This window comes from Mobula hypostoma, chromosome 2 (genome assembly GCF_963921235.1).
Source record: "Mobula hypostoma chromosome 2, sMobHyp1.1, whole genome shotgun sequence".
NCBI classification, from domain to species: Eukaryota; Metazoa; Chordata; class Chondrichthyes; order Myliobatiformes; family Myliobatidae; genus Mobula; species Mobula hypostoma.
The window spans coordinates 247,240,973-247,258,846 of NC_086098.1; the positions used below are offsets into that span (position 1 = coordinate 247,240,973).

The 17,874-nt window shown below is 49.6% G+C and overlaps 2 protein-coding genes across 2 annotated transcripts in view; one reads left to right on the top strand and one right to left on the bottom strand.

The window, feature by feature from the left end:
* The window catches only part of LOC134337549 (cortexin domain-containing 1 protein-like), a 31,385-nt gene extending 28,147 nt beyond the window's left edge, over nucleotides 1-3,238 (bottom strand). Inside the window, exon 1 of the mRNA XM_063032667.1 lies at nucleotides 3,116-3,238. The gene's annotated coding sequence lies outside the window, so the exon portion shown is untranslated. The remainder of the gene's footprint in view (nucleotides 1-3,115) is intronic.
* A 103-nt stretch (nucleotides 3,239-3,341) lies between these two features.
* On the top strand, nucleotides 3,342-5,184 carry LOC134337556 (C2 calcium-dependent domain-containing protein 4C-like). The gene is made up of 2 exons (XM_063032681.1): nucleotides 3,342-3,480; nucleotides 3,888-5,184. The coding sequence occupies exon 2, from the start codon at nucleotides 3,934-3,936 to the stop codon at nucleotides 5,071-5,073; it is 1,140 nt and encodes a 379-aa protein (XP_062888751.1). The 5' UTR covers nucleotides 3,342-3,480; nucleotides 3,888-3,933; the 3' UTR covers nucleotides 5,074-5,184.
* Nucleotides 5,185-17,874: the final 12,690 nt, after the last annotated feature.

Sequence of the window (17,874 nt, forward strand, 5' to 3'; positions counted from 1 at the left end):
CCTGCCATACCAGGAATCAATCTGGTGAACCTTCTTTGTACTCCCTCTATGGCAAAGATGTCTTTCCTCAAATTAGGGGACCAAAACTGCACACAATACTCCAGGTGTGGTCTCACCAAGGCCTTGTACAACTGCAGTAGTACCTCCCTGCTCCTGTACTCGAATCCTCTCGCTATAAATGCCAGCATACCATTCGCCTTTTTCACCGCCTGCTGTACCTGCAAGCCCACTTTCAATGACTGGTGTATAATGACACCCAGGTCTCGTTGCACCTCCCCTTTTCCTAATCGGCCACCATTCAGATAATAATCTGTTTTCCTAGTTTTGCCACCAAAGTGGATAACTTCACATTTACCCACATTAAATTGCATCTGCCATGAGTTTGCCCACTCACCCAACCTATCCAAGTCACCCTGCATCCTCTTAGCATCCTCCTCACTGCTAACACTGCCACCCAGCTTCGTGTCATCCGCAAACTTGGAGATGCTGCATTTAATTCCCTCATCCAAGTCATTAATATATATTGTAAACAACTGGGGTCCCAGCACTGAGCCTTGCGGTACCCCACTAGTCACCGCCTGCCATTCTGAAAAGGTCCCGTTTATTCCCACTCTTTGCTTCCTGTCTGCTAACCAATTCTCCACCCACACCAATACCTTACCCCCAATACCGTGTGCTTTAAGTTTGCACACTAATCTCCTGTGTGGGACCTTGTCAAAAGCCTTTTGAAAATCCAAATATACCACATCCACTGGTTCTCCCCTATCCACTCTACTAGTTACATCCTCAAAAAATTCTATGAGATTCGTCAGACATGATTTTCCTTTCACAAATCCATGCTGACTTTGCCCGATCATTTCACCGCTTTCCAAATGTGCTGTTATCACATCCTTGATAACTGACTCCAGCAGTTTCCCCACCACCGACGTTAGGCTAACCGGCCTATAATTCCCCGGTTTCTCTCTCCCTCCTTTTTTAAAAAGTGGAGTTACATTAGCCACCCTCCAATCCTCAGGAACTAGTCCAGAATCTGACGAGTTTTGAAAAATTATCACTAATGCATCCACTATTTCTTGGGCTACTTCCTTAAGCACTCTAGGATGCAGACCATCTGGCCCTGGGGATTTATCTGCCTTCAATCCCTTCAATTTACCTAACACCACTTCCCTACTAACATGTATTTCACTCAGTTCCTCCATCTCACTGGACCCTCTGTCCCTTACTATTTCTGGAAGATTATTTATGTCCTCCTTAGTGAAGACAGAACCAAAGTAATTATTCAATTGGTCTGCCATGTCCTTGCTCCCCATAATCAATTCACCTGCTTCTGTCTGCAGGGGACCTACATTTGTCTTTATCAGTCTTTTCCTTTTTACATATCTATAAAAGCTTTTACAGTCCGTTTTTATGTTCTCTGCCAGTTTTCTCTCATAATCTTTTTTCCCCTTCCTAATTAAGCCCTTTGTCCTCCTCTGCTGAACTCTGAATTTCTCCCAGTCCTCAGGTGAGCCACTTTCTCTGGCTAATTTGTATGCTACTTCTTTGGAATTGATATTATCCCTAATTTCTCTTGTCAGCCACGGGTGCACTATCTTCCTTGATTTATTCTTTTGCCAAACTGGGATGAACAATTGTTGTAGTTCATCCATGCAACCTTTAAATGCTAGCCATTGCATATCCACCGTCAATCCTTTAAGTGTCATTTGCCAGTCTATCTTAGCTAATTCACGTCTCATACCTTCAAAGTTACCCCTCTTTGAGTTCAGAACCTTTGTTTCTGAATTAACTATGTCACTCTCCATCTTAATGAAGAATTCCACCATATTATGGTCACTCTTACAGAATTCCACCATATTAAGGGAAACTTCTTTCTGCCTTCCGTTCAGACACGCGAGCTTGTTCAAAAGGAAAACAGAATGCAGAACAGAGTGTTACAGTAACAGTGAAAATGCAATGCAGACGAAGTTCAAAGTGAATTTATTATCGAAGTGCATGTCCGTCACCATACACAAGCCTGAGATTCACTTATTTGCGAGCATACTCAGTAAATCCAACAGCCAGTGAAAGACTGCGCCGCCAAGGCGGACAACCCGCGTGTTCGAGGAAGCAGATGGGGAGATGAGGAGTTCATCATGGGGGGTGTGTTCCCGAGTCTGATCGCAGCGGGGTAGATGTTGTTGAGCCCGGTATCGGGATTTTGTACCCCCTCCCCGACGGGAGAGGGGAGATGAGGGAACGTTCAGGGTGGGAGAGGCTGGTGGTTCTGCTTGCTGCTTTACTGAATGTAGGTGGAGTTCGTGGAGGGGAGACTGGCTCCCGCGACGTGTTGAGCTGTGTCCACAGCTCTAGTTTCCTGCGCTCCCCCGAGAGCAGAGACCACGCCAAGCCCTGATTCATCCGGATAGGGTGCCGTCGGAGGTGCTTAGATTAGAAATGGGAAGGTGATTTCCAAGCACAAACTCAAGAGATTCTGGATTCAGTCCTGATGAAGGGTCTTAACCCGTAACGTCGACTGACTATTCCCCTCCATAGTGCCCCCCCCCCGGCCTGCTAAGCTCCCCCAGCATTTTGAGTGATTTATTAAGGGACTCAAATGACACCCCCCCCCCCGCCCCACGAACTCCCGAGAAAACAAAACGCAAGTAGTAGAAAAACACAAAGGAACAATCCCAAAAGAGTTAAAGGAGCGGGGTTTAACTGCCCGAAAGGATCAAGTTTTAATGCGAGAATCTTGGGGGAACTTTCTCCAACACGCAGTCCTAACGGCGCCAGTGACACGAAACAAAACCAGCTGAACGCCGCAGCGACCTTAACATCACACAGATTACAAATTACAAATGCTGCGGGTCCGGCCAAGCTGACCCAATACCCAAGATTTCTGTGCCTGTGTGTGTGTGTGTGTGTGACAGACAGAGACAGAGAGTAGTGTGTGTGTGTGTGTGTGTGTGTGTGCCTGAGAGCAAAAAATGTGTCTCTGTGTGTGAGAGAGACTATGTGTATGTTTGTGTCTGTGTGAGTGTGTGTGTGTGTCTCTCTTTCCGGGCACCTCTCTGCGCGTTTTCTCCCCACCTCTTTCATCTCTTTCTCTCTCTCTCTCTCTCTCTCACACACACACCTGTTTCTTTTTCGCTCTGTCCTTCCCTCTCTATTTCTCCAAATCATTCTTCACCTCCGGGCCCCCGGCTTTCCTTTCCCTTTCTGTCTCTCGGTCCCGGTCCTGCTCCCTTCACGCCCTTTCCCCCCGGTCAGACGCCTGCCCGGCCGGGACAGGGAGTGCGTGACTGTGTGTAGGGGCCGGACTGTCCCGCCCAGTTCCCTCTCACCCCGCCCCGAGTATAAAGCTCCAGCGGCCAGTACGCGGAGAGCGACCGGTGTGTCGGGACAGCGTCTGCAGCAGAGCCTCGTCCTCACCCGTTCGGCCCGGAGAGGAGATCAGCAGGCAGTCACCGGCGCTAGGGCGTCTCGTCTTCACGCCGAGTGGTGAGTCTAACCGGGAAACGGGCGGAGGGAGGGGAGTGGGGGAAACGGAGACAGGGAGTGGGGAGGGAGGGCGTAGAACGGGGAGGAGGAGAGGGTGAGGAAAGGAGACAGAAGGCAGGATGAGGAAGGAAGGGTTAGGGTGAGAGGGTCAAGAAAAGAGGGGAAGGGATCGAGAGGTGGGAGGGAGAATGGGGAAGAGTGGATGGAGCGGAAAGGAAGGCGAGAGAGGGAGAAATAGAAGAAAGGAGAGCAGGATAGGGTGGAGGAGAGGGACGGGTGGTCAACGGGGGAAGGAGATTGAGGGAGGGACGGGCCAGTTGTGGAGGGAAGGGGAGGAGGTGGCTTGGCGGGAGAGGAGACGGTAGTGGAGCGGGATCTAAGGTGGTCTCCTGGCTGGTGTCTTGCAGGGTCCCCCAGCGAAGAGGCTCGTGAATCTGGGAGAGGACAGGCTGCATGTGGTTCTTCCTACAGGGCCTGGGCCTGAGCGGGCAAGGGGGACCCCGGCTCCGGGCCACCCCCTCTCACCCCAACGTGCTGACCCCAGACAGCATTCCCGAGTTCTACATCCCGCCCCGGAGAGCCGCGGTTCCAGCCAGGAGGATCGGCAACCGCCTCAGCCCCCTTCAGGCCGCCCGCCGCCATATCATCCGGGTGGAGAGCGTGGGACCCAGTCTGGGACAAGGGGAGGAGGAAGAGGGCGAGGGGGAGGACGAGGAGGAAGGCCCAACTCTGGGGGCTGGCCTGGTCCCGTTGCATGCCAACCCATCTGAAATCATCTATCTGCCCGAGAGCCCCCACACACGCAGGAAGGAGTCCCTCTTCCACAACTCCGAGGCCTGGCCCTGGGGTTTACTAGAGACGCAGGAGACTAATTCCAGCCCTTGGGCCTCTTTGGAACCACAGAGGCCCAATCTTTGCCCGCAGGGGCCTAGACCCAGCACTTGGACCTCGTTGGGACCACAAGGGCCTAGTCTTTGCCCTCAGGGGCCTAATTCCTACCCTTGGTCGTCCTTGGGACTACAGGGGCCTTATCCTGGCCCGTGGGCTTACCCAAACGCAACGCAGAGGCCTCGAGCCTTGGACAGTGACACGGCCTCCTCGGCTGACTCCTCACCTCTCGGCTCTCCATCTCCCCCGCGAGCCCATGAGCCGGGCTGGGCACCCCGCCGCTTAGGGCCTCCGCTCGGCTTCCCAGCTCAGGAAAGGACACTAACCCTGGACCAGGGTGGGACACTGAGCCTGGAGGCCGAGTACAGTCCCGAGGGCAGCAGGCTGCACCTCAGGCTGCTGGCGGCCCGCGGCCTCTACCCTCCTCCCTTTCCGACCCGGGACGTGGGCTGCTGCGTGTCCCTCTGCCTCCTGCCCGGCAAGTGCCAGAGGCAGCGGAGTGCCGTGATCAGAAGGAGCCGGGAGCCCGTCTTCAACGAGGACTTCTTCTTCGAGGGACTGCGGCAGGACGAGCTGAGCCAACGGCTCTTGAAGATCAAGGTCCTGAACCGGGGCTCGGGGGTCAGGAGGGACTGCGTGATGGGGCGCTGCCACTTGGAACTGTCCGCCCTACTCCCCGCGGCCCACGCCCTGAGCCGGGGCTAGCAGTGGCGAGGGGCTGAATTCCACCACGTACACCTGCCTGCTGTTTGTTGCGATATTTATGCTGTTTCGTAATAAAACGTTTACTGACCCCTCTGGCTCTCGCAGCTGATTTACTGGCACGGAGGAAGTGGGCCGAATGGCTTTGAGGAGATTCAGGGAGGGAGCGGGGGGAGGGGAGGAGGGTAGGAAAGGGATGGAGTGGAAGGGAGTGAGGAGAGAGGGACAGAGGGGAGAGGGAAGGAGGAGAAGGGAGTGAGGGGTGAGGGACAAAGGAAGACAGATGGAGGGGAGGATGGGGAGGGAGCGAGGGAGGACTGGGGAGATGGAGGGAGAAAAGGAGAGATCAAAGGCGGAAGAGGATGGGAAGGGAAGGGGAGGGGGAGATAGGGAGAGGGAGGAAGAGAGAATTGGGGGAGATGGAAGGAGAAAAGAGGAAATCAGAGGGGGGAGAGGATGAGGGGCAGGATGGAGGACAGGGAAAGAAGGGGTGTGTCCCAGGACAACTTGAGCTGTTGATGGGGACAGTGGGTGAGCGATGGGGGAAGAGAGAGGACAAGAAGATAGTTAGTACTCTAATCGCATTTCATTGAAGCTGGCCGGTTCTGTCACGAACAGTGGCAGGCTCAAAGAATTCAGCCATGAAGCCCAATATTCCGGGCGGAGGGCGAGGCGCTGTTCCTCAAACCCATGCTGGGGTTTCGATGGAACATTGTAAGGACCTATTGCGGAGAGTGGTGAGGTGAGGAGGGTGGAATCTGTGGCGAGAGAGAGCGGGTGGAAGGGGACAACCTTCCAAGCGATTGAAAGCAGAAAACGATGTCAATGCTCAGCAGGCCAGGCAGTGTTTTCAGAGGGTAGTAAGTTAGTTAACCACACTGCCCCTACTGAGGCATAGGCCGCCGACAGCAGGTCGCCAGAGTCTCCTGTGCTGGGCCAGTCTTTCACGTTGTCCCCAGGGGTAGTCCATCTTGTTGGATTCATCCCCTTCCAAGGATGAGCTTCTGTTGGTGTCTCTGTAGCTCTGGGCATTTATGGGATGGGGGTTGCATGCAATGTTCCCTCTAATTTAGACTGACCAGTGTGCGCGAACATTTTGTGCTGTACAGTTATTTTTTTCTTGGGCCCAGTGACAACGTGCGCATTGAATTTTATTTTGCGAGGTATTCATTTTAACAGCTAGCAAAACGCTGTCAATAAGAACTTTGATCTCTGGGCTTGATCGCGTTTCCTCTCGTTCATCTGCACTCTCACAAAACGCACTCAGCAAACTCGGAGGGTAATAAAGGCTTTTGCGCACCGTCCATATATGATTTGATTACTAAATGACGCTTTAAAATGTCTAGTTTCCAAACATCACTCCACCTCTTCCCACTTGCAAATTCTCCAGCAGCTTTTGCTTCGCGACAACGCACGCAGCTAACACCAATTTCTGTAGTGTACAGAAATATTTCTCGTAGCTGCAGGTTCCTGACCTCACGAGCTTTCGGTGTAGCAGTTTCTACTGTTTCATTAAGCCATTCCGCTTTAAATGAACTAGCCGTTTTATTGCGCTTCGTTCCTTTGCTTCTTTGGATAGTGAGTCAATAATTTATTGAATAAGAACAGTATAAACAAGCCAGTTCTAAAATCTGCAGACAAATCATCACAAACTCCACGCTGTCAACAGCGTCTACATCAGCAACCGGAAATGGAAACGTGGTTGTGTACGACCGTGAAATGTACTTCACCTGCCGACGAGGTAGAGGGTGTGCGCAGTTTAAATTCTGTGCGCTCGTAGCAAAAGACGAGCCCAATTTCACAGCCGGGCTTGTGGGGGGAGGGGGGGGAACAGAGTTGTTAAATCAAAACAAAGAAAAGAGGTGCAAAGAAGGTGTAGGGAGGACAGGTGAGATGGTTTAACGGTAACTGTCATCACCTGCACCGAGGTCCAGTGACAAACTTTGCTTTTCATGTCGTCCGTATAGAACTTTTCATGACATCAATACATCGGGGTCGTACAAGGGAAAGGCGATTACAGAATGCAGAATAAAGTGTTACAGTTGGAGAGAGAGTGCAGTGCAGGCAGGTGTTGTAAGGGGCGTGACAAAATAGATTGTGAAGTCGAGAGTTCACCTTATCATTCAAGACTCTAATAACAGTGGGTTAAAAGCTGCCTGCCCTACGTACTTAGAGATGCTGCCTGGCCTGCTGCGTTCACCAGCAACTTTGATGTGTGTTGCTACGTACTTTCAGATCTCCTGACTGAGGGGAAGAGAGAATGTCGGGGTGGGTGGGGTCTATGATTAGGCTGTTTACCGAGTGCAGACGAGTCCATGGAGGGGAGGCTGGTTCCCGTGATGTCCACGGCTCCCTGCAGTTGTTTGCGGTCTCGTGCAGAGTTACCAAACCGAGCCGTGACGCGTGGGGATAGGGTGGTCTCCGTGGTGCGCCTGTAAACATCGTGGAGATGCACACAGACCCTCACTGGGGGATGGGTCTCTCTCTCTCTCACACACACACGGGCAGCAAGCGATCAGGTGAGTAGATAATGTGTCGGGCTTTATCACGAGAGAGGCTTTGAGTACAGGATGAGACTGTCTCACCGCCCTGGCGAGAGCGCACTGGGAAGACTGCATAGTTCTGGCCCCTTGACCCAGGAAAAGATGTCCTTGCCACGGAATGAGTGCCGTGAAGATCCACCAGACTCGGAGGGCGGGGTCCAGGGACGGTAGGTTTGGGGACAGATTAAGGCGACCGGGACTCTGTCCTCTGGGGTTGGGAAGATCGAAGCGACTGGGCTCGACGGAGAGGGTGTCTCTCCTGGGCGTCACTGTCTCAGACTGAGAAGTTGGCCATTTGGGACGGGGACGGGGAGTGTCTCTTCACTTGGAGGGCGGGGGAATCGGTGGGATCCTCTCCCACCCCCCACCCCCCCAGAGGCTCCATCACTGAGTGGGTGGGTGTTGAGGGAATCTGTGGATATTGCATGATCTGGGGGTGGCGGGGGGGGGAGGTGTTAGCTGGGGAGAATGACACTAGTGGGTCTTCAGTGGTCAGAGCAGAGGGACCTGGTTCAGTGACATATGAATGACAGAACGAGAGAGAGAGAGGGGAGAGGTATTGCACATTGCTTCAAGAGTCAAGGTTGTTTAATGTCATTTCCAGTACACAATTGTAAAGGAGGATGAAATAATTGTTACTCCGGATCTGATGCAGCACAAAAATCGCAGTAAGATAAAGGACACAATAATAATAAAATATAAATATAAATACATAAGGCAGCTTGATTGATTGTGCCCATAAAGGGACGCTAGGCACAGAAAGTTACTGACAGGAAATGATAAAGTTGTGGAGGGGTGGGTTGGTGGGTGAATATGTTGATGATTTGGCAAAAGTAACTGTTTTTGATTCTGGAGTTTCTGCTGTGAATGCGACATAGCCTCCTCCCTGATGCGAGTGGGACAAGCAGTTCACGAGCAGGGTGGGTGGGATTCCTCATGATACGGATGACCTTTTTCCGGCATCTCTCTATATATATACATCCTTGATTTTGGAGGCCAAACTAGGGTAGGATTTGCAAAGTGACTGGCAGGGCACTGAGGAGTGTGGTAGAGCAAGACCTGGCAATTCAAATCCATCATTTATTGAAAGTGTCATCACAGGGTCATAAAGAGAGCTTTTGGCACACTGGCCTTCATAAACCAAAGTATTGAGTACAGAAGAAGGAAATGTTATAGAAGACATAACATATAGAAGACATATAAAAGTTGTACAAGACATTGGTGAGGCCAAATATGGAACATCGTGTGCAGTTCTGATCACCAACATATAGAAAAGATATCAAAAAGATTGAAAGAGTACAGAGAAAATTTACAAGGATGTTGTTGGGACTTGAGAACTTGATTTATTGGTTAGGACTTTATTCCCTGGAAGGTAGGATAATGAGGGGAGACTTGACTGAGGTCTAGAACATAGAAACATAGAAAACCTACAGCACAATACAGGCCCTTCGGCCCACAAAGCTGTGCTGAACATGTCCTTACCTTAGAAATTACCTAGGGTTACCCATAGCCCTCTAATTTTCTAAGCTCTATGTAGCCATCCAGGAGTCTTTTAAAAGACCCTATCGTTTCCGCCTCACCACCATCGCTGGCAACCCATTCCACATACTCACCACTCTCTGTGTAAAAAACTTACCCCTGTCATCTCCTCTGTACCTGCTTCCAAGCACCTTAAAACTGTGCCCCCTCTTGCTAGCCATTTCAGCCCTGGGAAAAAGCCTCTGACTATCCACATGATCAATGCCTCTCATCATCTTATACACCTCTATCAGGTCACCTCTCATCCTCCGTCGCTCCAAGGAGAAAAGGCCGAGCTCACTCAACATATTCTCATAAGGCATGCTCCCCAATCCAGACAACATCCTTGTAAATCTCCTCTGCACCCTTTCTATGGTTTCCATGTCCTTCCTGTAGTGAGGTGACCAGAACTGAGCACAGTATTCCAAGTGGAGTCTGACCAGGGTCCTATATAGCTGCAACGTTACCTCTCGGCTCTGAAACTAAACCCCATGGTTGATGAAGGCCAATGCACCGTATGCCTTCTTAACCACAGAGTCAACCTGTGCAACTGCTTTGAGTGTCCTGTGGACTCAGACCCCAAGATCCATCTGATCCTTCACACTAACAAGAATCTTACTATATAATGGCATATTACTATACTATACTAGAGTACTATATTCTGCTATCATATTTGACCCACCAAAATGTACCATTTCACACTTATCTGGGTTGAATTCCATCTGCCATTTATCAGCCCAATTTTGCATCCTGTCAGTGTCCCGTTGTAAACTCTGACTGCCCTCCACACTATCCACAAAACCCCCAATCTTTGTGTCATCTGCAAATTTACTAACCCATCCCTCCACTTCCTTATCCAGGTCATTATAAAAATCACAAAGAGTAGGGGTCCCAGAACAGATCCCTGAGGCTCACCACTGGTCACCAACCTCCATGGTTGTCATATGACCTGACTACAACCACTCTTTGCCTTCTCTGGGCAAGCCAGTTCTGGATCCACAAAGCATTGTCCCCTTGGATCACAAAGCTATGCCAACTACTCCTAATTATATTATGCCTCTCCAGATATTCATAAATCCTGCCTCTCAGGATCTTTTCCATCAACTTACCAACCACTGAAGTAAAACTCACTGGTCTATAATTTCCTGGGCTATCTCTACTCCCTTTCTTGAACAAGGGAACAACATCCGCAACCCTCCAATACTCTGGAACCTCTCCTGTCCCCATTAATGATGCAAAGATCATCAATAGAGGCTCAGTAATCTCCTCCCTCGCCTCCCACAGTAGCCTGGGGTACATCTCGTCCGGTCCCGGTGACTTATCCAACTTGATGCTTTCCAAAAGCTCCAGCACATCCTCTTTCTTAATATCTACATGCTCAAGCTTTCCAGTCTGCTGTAAGTCATCCCTACAATCGCCAAGATCCTTTTCCGTAGTGAATACTGAAGCAAAGTATTCATTAAGTACCCCTGCTACCTCCTCTGGTTCCATACACACTTTTCCACTGTCACACTTGACTGGTCCTATTCTCTCACGTCTTATCCTCTTGCTCTTCACATACTTGTAGAACGCCTTATAGGTCTATAAGATTATGACGGATATGGGTAGGTTAGCTTTTTCCACTGAGGTTGGGTGAGACTAGAGGTCATGGGTTAAGGGTAAAAGGTAGAATATTTAGGGGAAACATGAGAGGAAACTTCTTCACTCAGAGGGTGGTGAGAGTGTGGAACAAGCTGCCAGTGGAAGTGGTTCATGCAAGCTCGATTTCAACACTTAAGAGAAATTTGGATAGGTACGTGAATGGGAGGGATATGAAGGGCTATGGTCTGGGTTGATAGGACTGAGCAGAATAACATTTTGGCACAGACTAGATGGGCTGAAGGGCCTGTTTCTATGCTGTAGTGCTCTATGACTTTATGATCTGAACCCACAAGTGATTAAAGACAGAGCTTCACAGAGCGAGGGTGAGAGATGAAAGCCTTCCTTTGATCTGTTCTTCACTGTGCACATCAAACCACCCTCGGAACTCAGTGCCATTGTCCCTTGAGCCTCTGCATTCTCTGACAGCCTCCCACAACCATCCCGACCTTTAGATGCTTGAAGATCCAGATTGATCCGTCCCAACCAGAGCTGGGTCCCTACCACCTCACCCTGACTCAAGACCCAGACTGTCGCTGCTCACCCTCCTGGCAGAGCCACCAGCTGCTCCCTCCGTATCAATGAGCCCCTAAATATTCAATCAGGTTAGATGTGGCAAGAGGAAACAAAGGGAGATTTACACACATAAATCTCATGTTTATGAGATTGATGAGCTAAGCACACATTTAGCTCATCAGTGAGCATTACTGGAACAAAACAAGCCCACTTCCTCTCAGTCACTGGGTCAGATACTTTTAAAGATTTCCCTCCCTCTCCCTCTTCAAATGTCTTGCTTTTTCCTTCTCTCTCTCTATTTCTCTCCATTTCCCTCTCACTATCTTCCCTCTCTGCTCTTTCTATCTTCTTATTTCCCTCTCTCTCATTTTAATCTGTTTTTTCTTCTCCCTCCATCTATCTCTCCACTGCCTCTCTCTTTCTGAGTCCCTTTAATCCCCCCAGTGAATCTCACTGTGGAGCTGTCAAACTTCCTTTACATCTATCTTGCTCCAACTCTCAGTCTCTCTCTTGTCATCTGTGTCTGTCTGAACCCCCCCCCCAACCTCTCTCTCTCTCTCTCTCATCACTAATTTCACTACGCGCTGCTTTTGTATCTCTACCACAAATCCCTCCACCAATGTGTCAGTCCATTTGGCCCATCGAGGCCATGCTGGGCATCAACCGCCTATTTACACCCATCCCCATTTCATTCTCCCCACATTCCCACTGACTCCCCCTAAGAATCTACCCCTCACCCACACACCAGGGGCATGATTTACTGCGGGTGCTGGATTATCTGGGAGCACCCAGGGTGGTGCTTTAGTGAGGCGCTGGCTTCAGACAGCTGGGTGTCCACCAGGAGCGGTAAGGGGAGGAGACAGACTGTGCAGAGTATCTCTGAAGCTATTTCCCTCAGCCACAAGTATCAACAATTCCTTCCATCCAGGGATGCCATCTTCTCACAACGACCTTTGGCAGGATTGTCACATGGATTAGGTATAACCTCGGCTACCCACAGCACCGGAGATCAGGATTGATCCCGGGTATCTGAACTCGTGAGGCAGTGGGTCTACCCACTGCACCACTGGGTCAACCCCTGTTCCAGAGGTGGGAAGACCTCTCGGAAAGTCTCAATGACGGAAGACACAACTTAGGTGGAGAATAAAATGGAGTTTTTACAGGAGGGAGGGAGGAACTGTAGTCAGTATAATCTGTGGAGTGATTCATGATATTGGTCTGAACCTCGTCAAAATGGGCTCCTGTTCTCCCTCTAACACACTTCTCCACTCCTTAATGATCCTCAGCCAGTGTCTATGATGCCTTCCCATAGGAAGTGTGTAAAGCTGCAGGAGATGCCTCGCAGGGTTGTACTCTGATAATAAATTTACTTTGGACATTGAGCTGGAGTTGGAGCTGGACTTACATTGGATTGTCTGGGATGCTGAGAGCGCCATTGACCAGAGCTTTGGCAAGGTGGTTGCACCCAAGGTGCAGGCTGCAAACAGATGGGTAAGGGGAAGAGACCGATGGTGCTGGGTATCTCTGCGGCCACTCCTCTCAGCAACAAATATCAACAATCCCCATCGTCCAGGGGGTGCCACCTTCTCACAGATACCATCAGGCATGATTGGTACAGGTTTATTAATGTCGCATGTATGGAGATACAATGAAAAGCTTGTCTTGCATACTATTCACACAGATCAAATCATTACCTACTACATCGAGGTACTTCTCCATGGATTGTCACCTTGTCGCGGTGGAGAAGCTTGTGTGGTCCTGAGATCCCGAGAGCGATGCCGTCTGGAGCTATGCTCCTGGTAGGGTCACCCATGGCGGTAAGGTTGAGGGTGAGGTTCCTGACAAAGAACAGTCCAACCAAGACCTCAACGGTGGAACAGGCGGACGAAATTACTTCAAACTCAACGGCAGTGAAGGCAGATGAAGGCTGCAACAAATCCATCAGCTCCAATCGTCGTGGTTTCCGTGCCATTGGAATCAGTTGGTTGATTTGTGAAGTATCGTGTGCTTCTTGGAGTGCAACATCAAGTACACGTTAAACAAACACACGCACAGGCATCTTCACTCTGTGGGCCACTTCTTCAGAACGAAGACCATCATCCTCGACCTCGAGGGATAGCCACGACATTGAGATAGAACAAGGTAAAACAGTAACAGAATGCAGAATAACGTGTAATGGTTGCCAGGAAAGTGCAGTGCAGGCAGACAATAAGGTGGAAGATCATAACGAGATAGGTGGTGTACTAAAGAGTCTGTCCTATCATGCAAGAGATCCATTTAAAAGTCTGATTACAGTGGGGTAGAAGCTGTTCTTGAGCCTGTTCAATTGGTCGTGTCTACAGGAGGTGCTCCCTCAAGAAGGCAACGTCCATCATCAAAGATCCCCACCATCCGGGCCAGGCCACCTTCTCACAGAAGCCAGGAACAGCTTCAACCATTCAGTTCTTGAACCAGCCGGGACAACCCTAATCACCACACCAGTACAGCAACATTATGACCACTTTGCACTAAAATAGAATGCTTTTTTTGTACTAATTATGTTTTCTCATAATAACTGTGTGTAATCTTTTTAGATTATGAAGACACGTAGTCCCCTTTTATTGTCATTTAGTAATGCATGCATTAAGAAATGATACATTATTTCCTCCGGTGTGATATCACAAAACACAGGACAGACCAAGACTGAAAAAACTGACACTAGTTACAACAGTGCAATAATACCGTAACTTGATGAAGAAGTCCGTGAGCACAGTAAAGTTCAAAGTTTCTCAAATGTCCCACATCTCACGCAGACGGGAGAAGGAAGAAAAACTCTCCCTGCCATACCCGACCACAGTCCGACTCCGAGTCATCCGTAAACTTCGAGCTCCGATCAGCTCTCCAACACCGAGTACTGAGCACCATCTCTGTCCGAACGATTCAACCTCCTTCTCGGTCGCCAAAAGCAGGCAAGGCCGGGGATTTTGAGGCCTACCCTCCGAAAGATTCCCAACCACACAGTAACGACAGCAGCGAATGGGCACTTCAGAAATTTCTCTGTGATTTCACGTCCATTCTCCATCAAATCAGAATTGTCCATGGCCCCTATTTAACAGATACGAAATCATGTTTCACCGGAGAGCTGCACAGGCGCACCGCCATCTTCTCCTCCCTACTTTAATTTACGCTTTTCTTCTGACTGCTGCATGTATAATGCTGTTGCATTGTCTAATATTGCACCTGTGCACACATGGGCCTGTACAGATGACAATAAACTTGACTTTAGACCCCTTTGGATCCCCACTGGACAGAGAGGTAGCAACCAAGTGAGTGGCACTGAAACTGGTTCTGAGGCTCAGATGGAATTTGGGAGTTCTGCAGGAATCTCTGAAGGTTGAGTCAGAGGTAAGAAATGGAAATGCAGTCTGAGTATTCACTTCAAGAGTGCTAGAATATAAGAGCAGGGATTGGTGAGGCACTGGCCAGACAGCACGGAGTATTGAGAGCAGTTGTGGCACCTATTTCCAAGAAAAGATGTGCTGGCATTGGAGAGGGTCCGGAGGACATTCAAGAGAATGATTCCGGAAATGAAAGTCGGATGGGCCTGCACTCGCTAGAGTTTAGAAGAATGAAGGGGGATCTCATTGAAACATATTGAATATTGAAAGGCCTGGATAGAGTGCATGTAGAGTAGGTGAGTCTAAGACCAGAAGGCACAGCCTCAAGATACAGGGATGTCCATTTAGAACAGAAATGCAAAGGAATCTCTTTAGCCATGGTGAATTCATCATCATGGACAGCTGTAGAGGCCAGTCATTTAAAGCAGAGGTTTATAGGTTCTTGGTTAGCCAGGGCATCAAAGGTTGGAGGGAGAAGGCAGAAGAATGGGGTTGGGAGGGACAATAAATCAGCCATGGTGGGATGGCAGAAGGTCTCAATGGGCTGAGTGGCCTAATCTGCTCCTATGTCTTATGGTTGGACCAGACTATATTTGGGAAGTTAAACTCCCCCACTAACACTGCCTCATCATGTTTCTCTCTCCAAATACTTGCTCCCCCAAACCTCGCTGGCAATTGGAGGGCCAATAACCCCCCCCCAATCTTATTCCATACAGCCTCAGAGGATGATCCCCTCTCTAGATCATTGTTATTAAAATTCAAACTTCAAAGTACTTTTTCCTACAAAAAGTAGTGAATACTTTTACCAGTCCGTCACAGGTAAAGCGTGTCTACACCGAGTGGTGTCACAGGAAAGCCGCATCCGTCAGAGACCCCCACCACTCAGGACACGCTCTCTTCTCACTGCTGCCATCAGGAAGATGGTACAGGAACATCAGGACTCACACCACCAGGTTCAGGAATGGTTATTACCCCTCAACCATCAGGCTCCTGAACCAGAGGAAATAACTTCACTTGTCCCATCACTGAAGAGTTCCCACAACCTATGGACTCACTTTCAAGGACTCTTCATCTCACGTTCTCCATATTTATTGCTTATTATTTATTTTGTATTTGCATGGTTTGTGGTCTTTTGCACACTGGTTGTCTGCCCTGTTGAGTGCAGTTTTAATCGATTCTATAATGGTTACTGGATTTATTCAGTATGCCCACAAGAAAACAAATCTCAGGAATGTATGTGATGACATATAGGTGGTGATGGCACCCGTTAGTCTCATGAGACCATGGATCTGCGCCTGGAAGGTCTTGCTTCAGTCTCTCCAGGGCGCAGGCCTGGGCAAGGTTGTATGGAAGACCGGCAGTTGCCCACACTACGAGTCTCCCCTCTCCACGACACCAATGTCGTCCAAGGGAAGGGCAAGGGCCGATACAGCTTGGCACCAGTGTCATCACAGGAGTTGCCAGAATGAGGTTGAAGGCAACGTCGGACTGCCTTAGGGACTCCAGCTCCGGATTTGTCCTCAGGGTTTACTCCCGAAGCCTCTCCCATCAGTGGGTATGGCCGCAAGGCAGCGGAGTTTTGAAGTCAGAGTTTTCCCTCTCCTAGATGGACTGCCTTCCCAGGCTGACAAGCTCTGGTTTTAAGGAGCCAGGACCTGCCTTCACCCCTTCTCCTGTCAGTAGAAACAGTTCTGCTGGGCTTAGAGGCTAAACCACACGAAAAGTCCAGGAGTTGGACTTGGTTGTCAGAGGCTATTTGAGGCGCATGCCGTGACTTTGATAATAAACTTATTTTGAACTCTGAACAATAACAACCCAGGGACCAACAGATAGGTAGTGGGTAAATTACTGGAGCAGGTTCTGAGGGACAGGATCTACCAACATTTGGAGAGACTAGGTCTGATTCAGAATGGTCAGCATGGCTTTGTGCGTGGGGAAGATGCGTATCACGAAGGTCCCTCAGGGCAGGCTAGTCTGAAGTCAAATCACATGGGATCCGAGGAAGACCGTGGATTGGATTCATAGTGGTAAGAAGCAGAGGGTCAAAGGTATGGGCGCCTTGGTAGAGTGACACTATAACAGCTCGGGATGTTTCTGAGATCAGGGTTCAATTCCGGAGCTGTTCACGAGTTTGTACGTTCTCCCTGTGAATCGTGTGGGGTTCCTCCCAAATTCCACAGACGTGCGGGTCAGTAGGTTGAGTCGAGAGGGCCTGTTCTGCACTACACTTCTAAAAAAATGAATAAAAGTTTGTGTGTAGTGATGTGGCTGAGGTGTTCAGTGCTGCGACTTTAGTTGTAAACAATTTAAATATGAATATTCAAGGATGTGGAGGACAGGCAGAAGGTAATGAAATATTACATCTGAGGATCGGCAAGTGACTTCCAATTCATAGAAACAATGAGGTACTGTATTGTGTTTTGGGAGATCAAACCAGAGTAGGACTTGGCCCTGGGAAGACCTGTGAGTACAAGTGCATAGCTGGCTGGAAACAACACCACAGGTAGACAGGGTGGTGAAGAAGGTGCCTTGCCTTCTTCATCAGTCAGGACAACGAGTGCGGGGAGTTGGGATATTACGGTGCAGTTATATGTCAGTGAGGCCACGCCTGGCGTATTGTCACCCTGTTATAGGAAAAATGCTAGTAAACTGGAAGAAGTGCAGAAAAGATTCACCAAGATCTTGCCTGAGTTGCAAAGAGAGGTTGGGTAGATATGGACTTTGCCTGGAACGTAGGAGATTGAGAAGTGACCTGACAGCCGTGTATAAGATCATGAGGGGCATTGACAGGGCGAAAGCACAGTCTCTTCCCGGGGGCGGGGGGGGGGGGTGCTAAAACACGAAGTTTCAGATCAGATGGGAGATTTAAAAGGGACAATGGAGGGGGCAGCAGCAGCTTCGCACGGAGGGTGGTGCGTAATTGGAACGTGTTACCGGAAATTGTGGTTGAGGAGGGCACGCTCGCAACATTTAAAAGGCATCTGGATTAGTACGTGGATAGGAGAGCTTTAGAAGAGGGTGTCAAAGATGGGACTAGTTCACTGGGCAACACAGTCAGCATGGATAAGTTGGGCCGAAGCGTCTCGGTCCGCGCTGTGTGACTCTACAAGGGCCTCTTCCCCGCAGACGCTGTCTGTTGGCAGAGATTCCTGTTTGGCTGCATGTTTTTCCTATTGTTTTGAGTTTTTTTCCCGTAAGTGTTGCGTCGAGAT

Bases quoted from the DNA above. Each gene is read 5' to 3' on its own strand.
- LOC134337556 (XM_063032681.1), top strand. From the start codon at position 3,934: ATGTGGTTCTTCCTACAGGGCCTGGGCCTGAGCGGGCAAGGGGGACCC.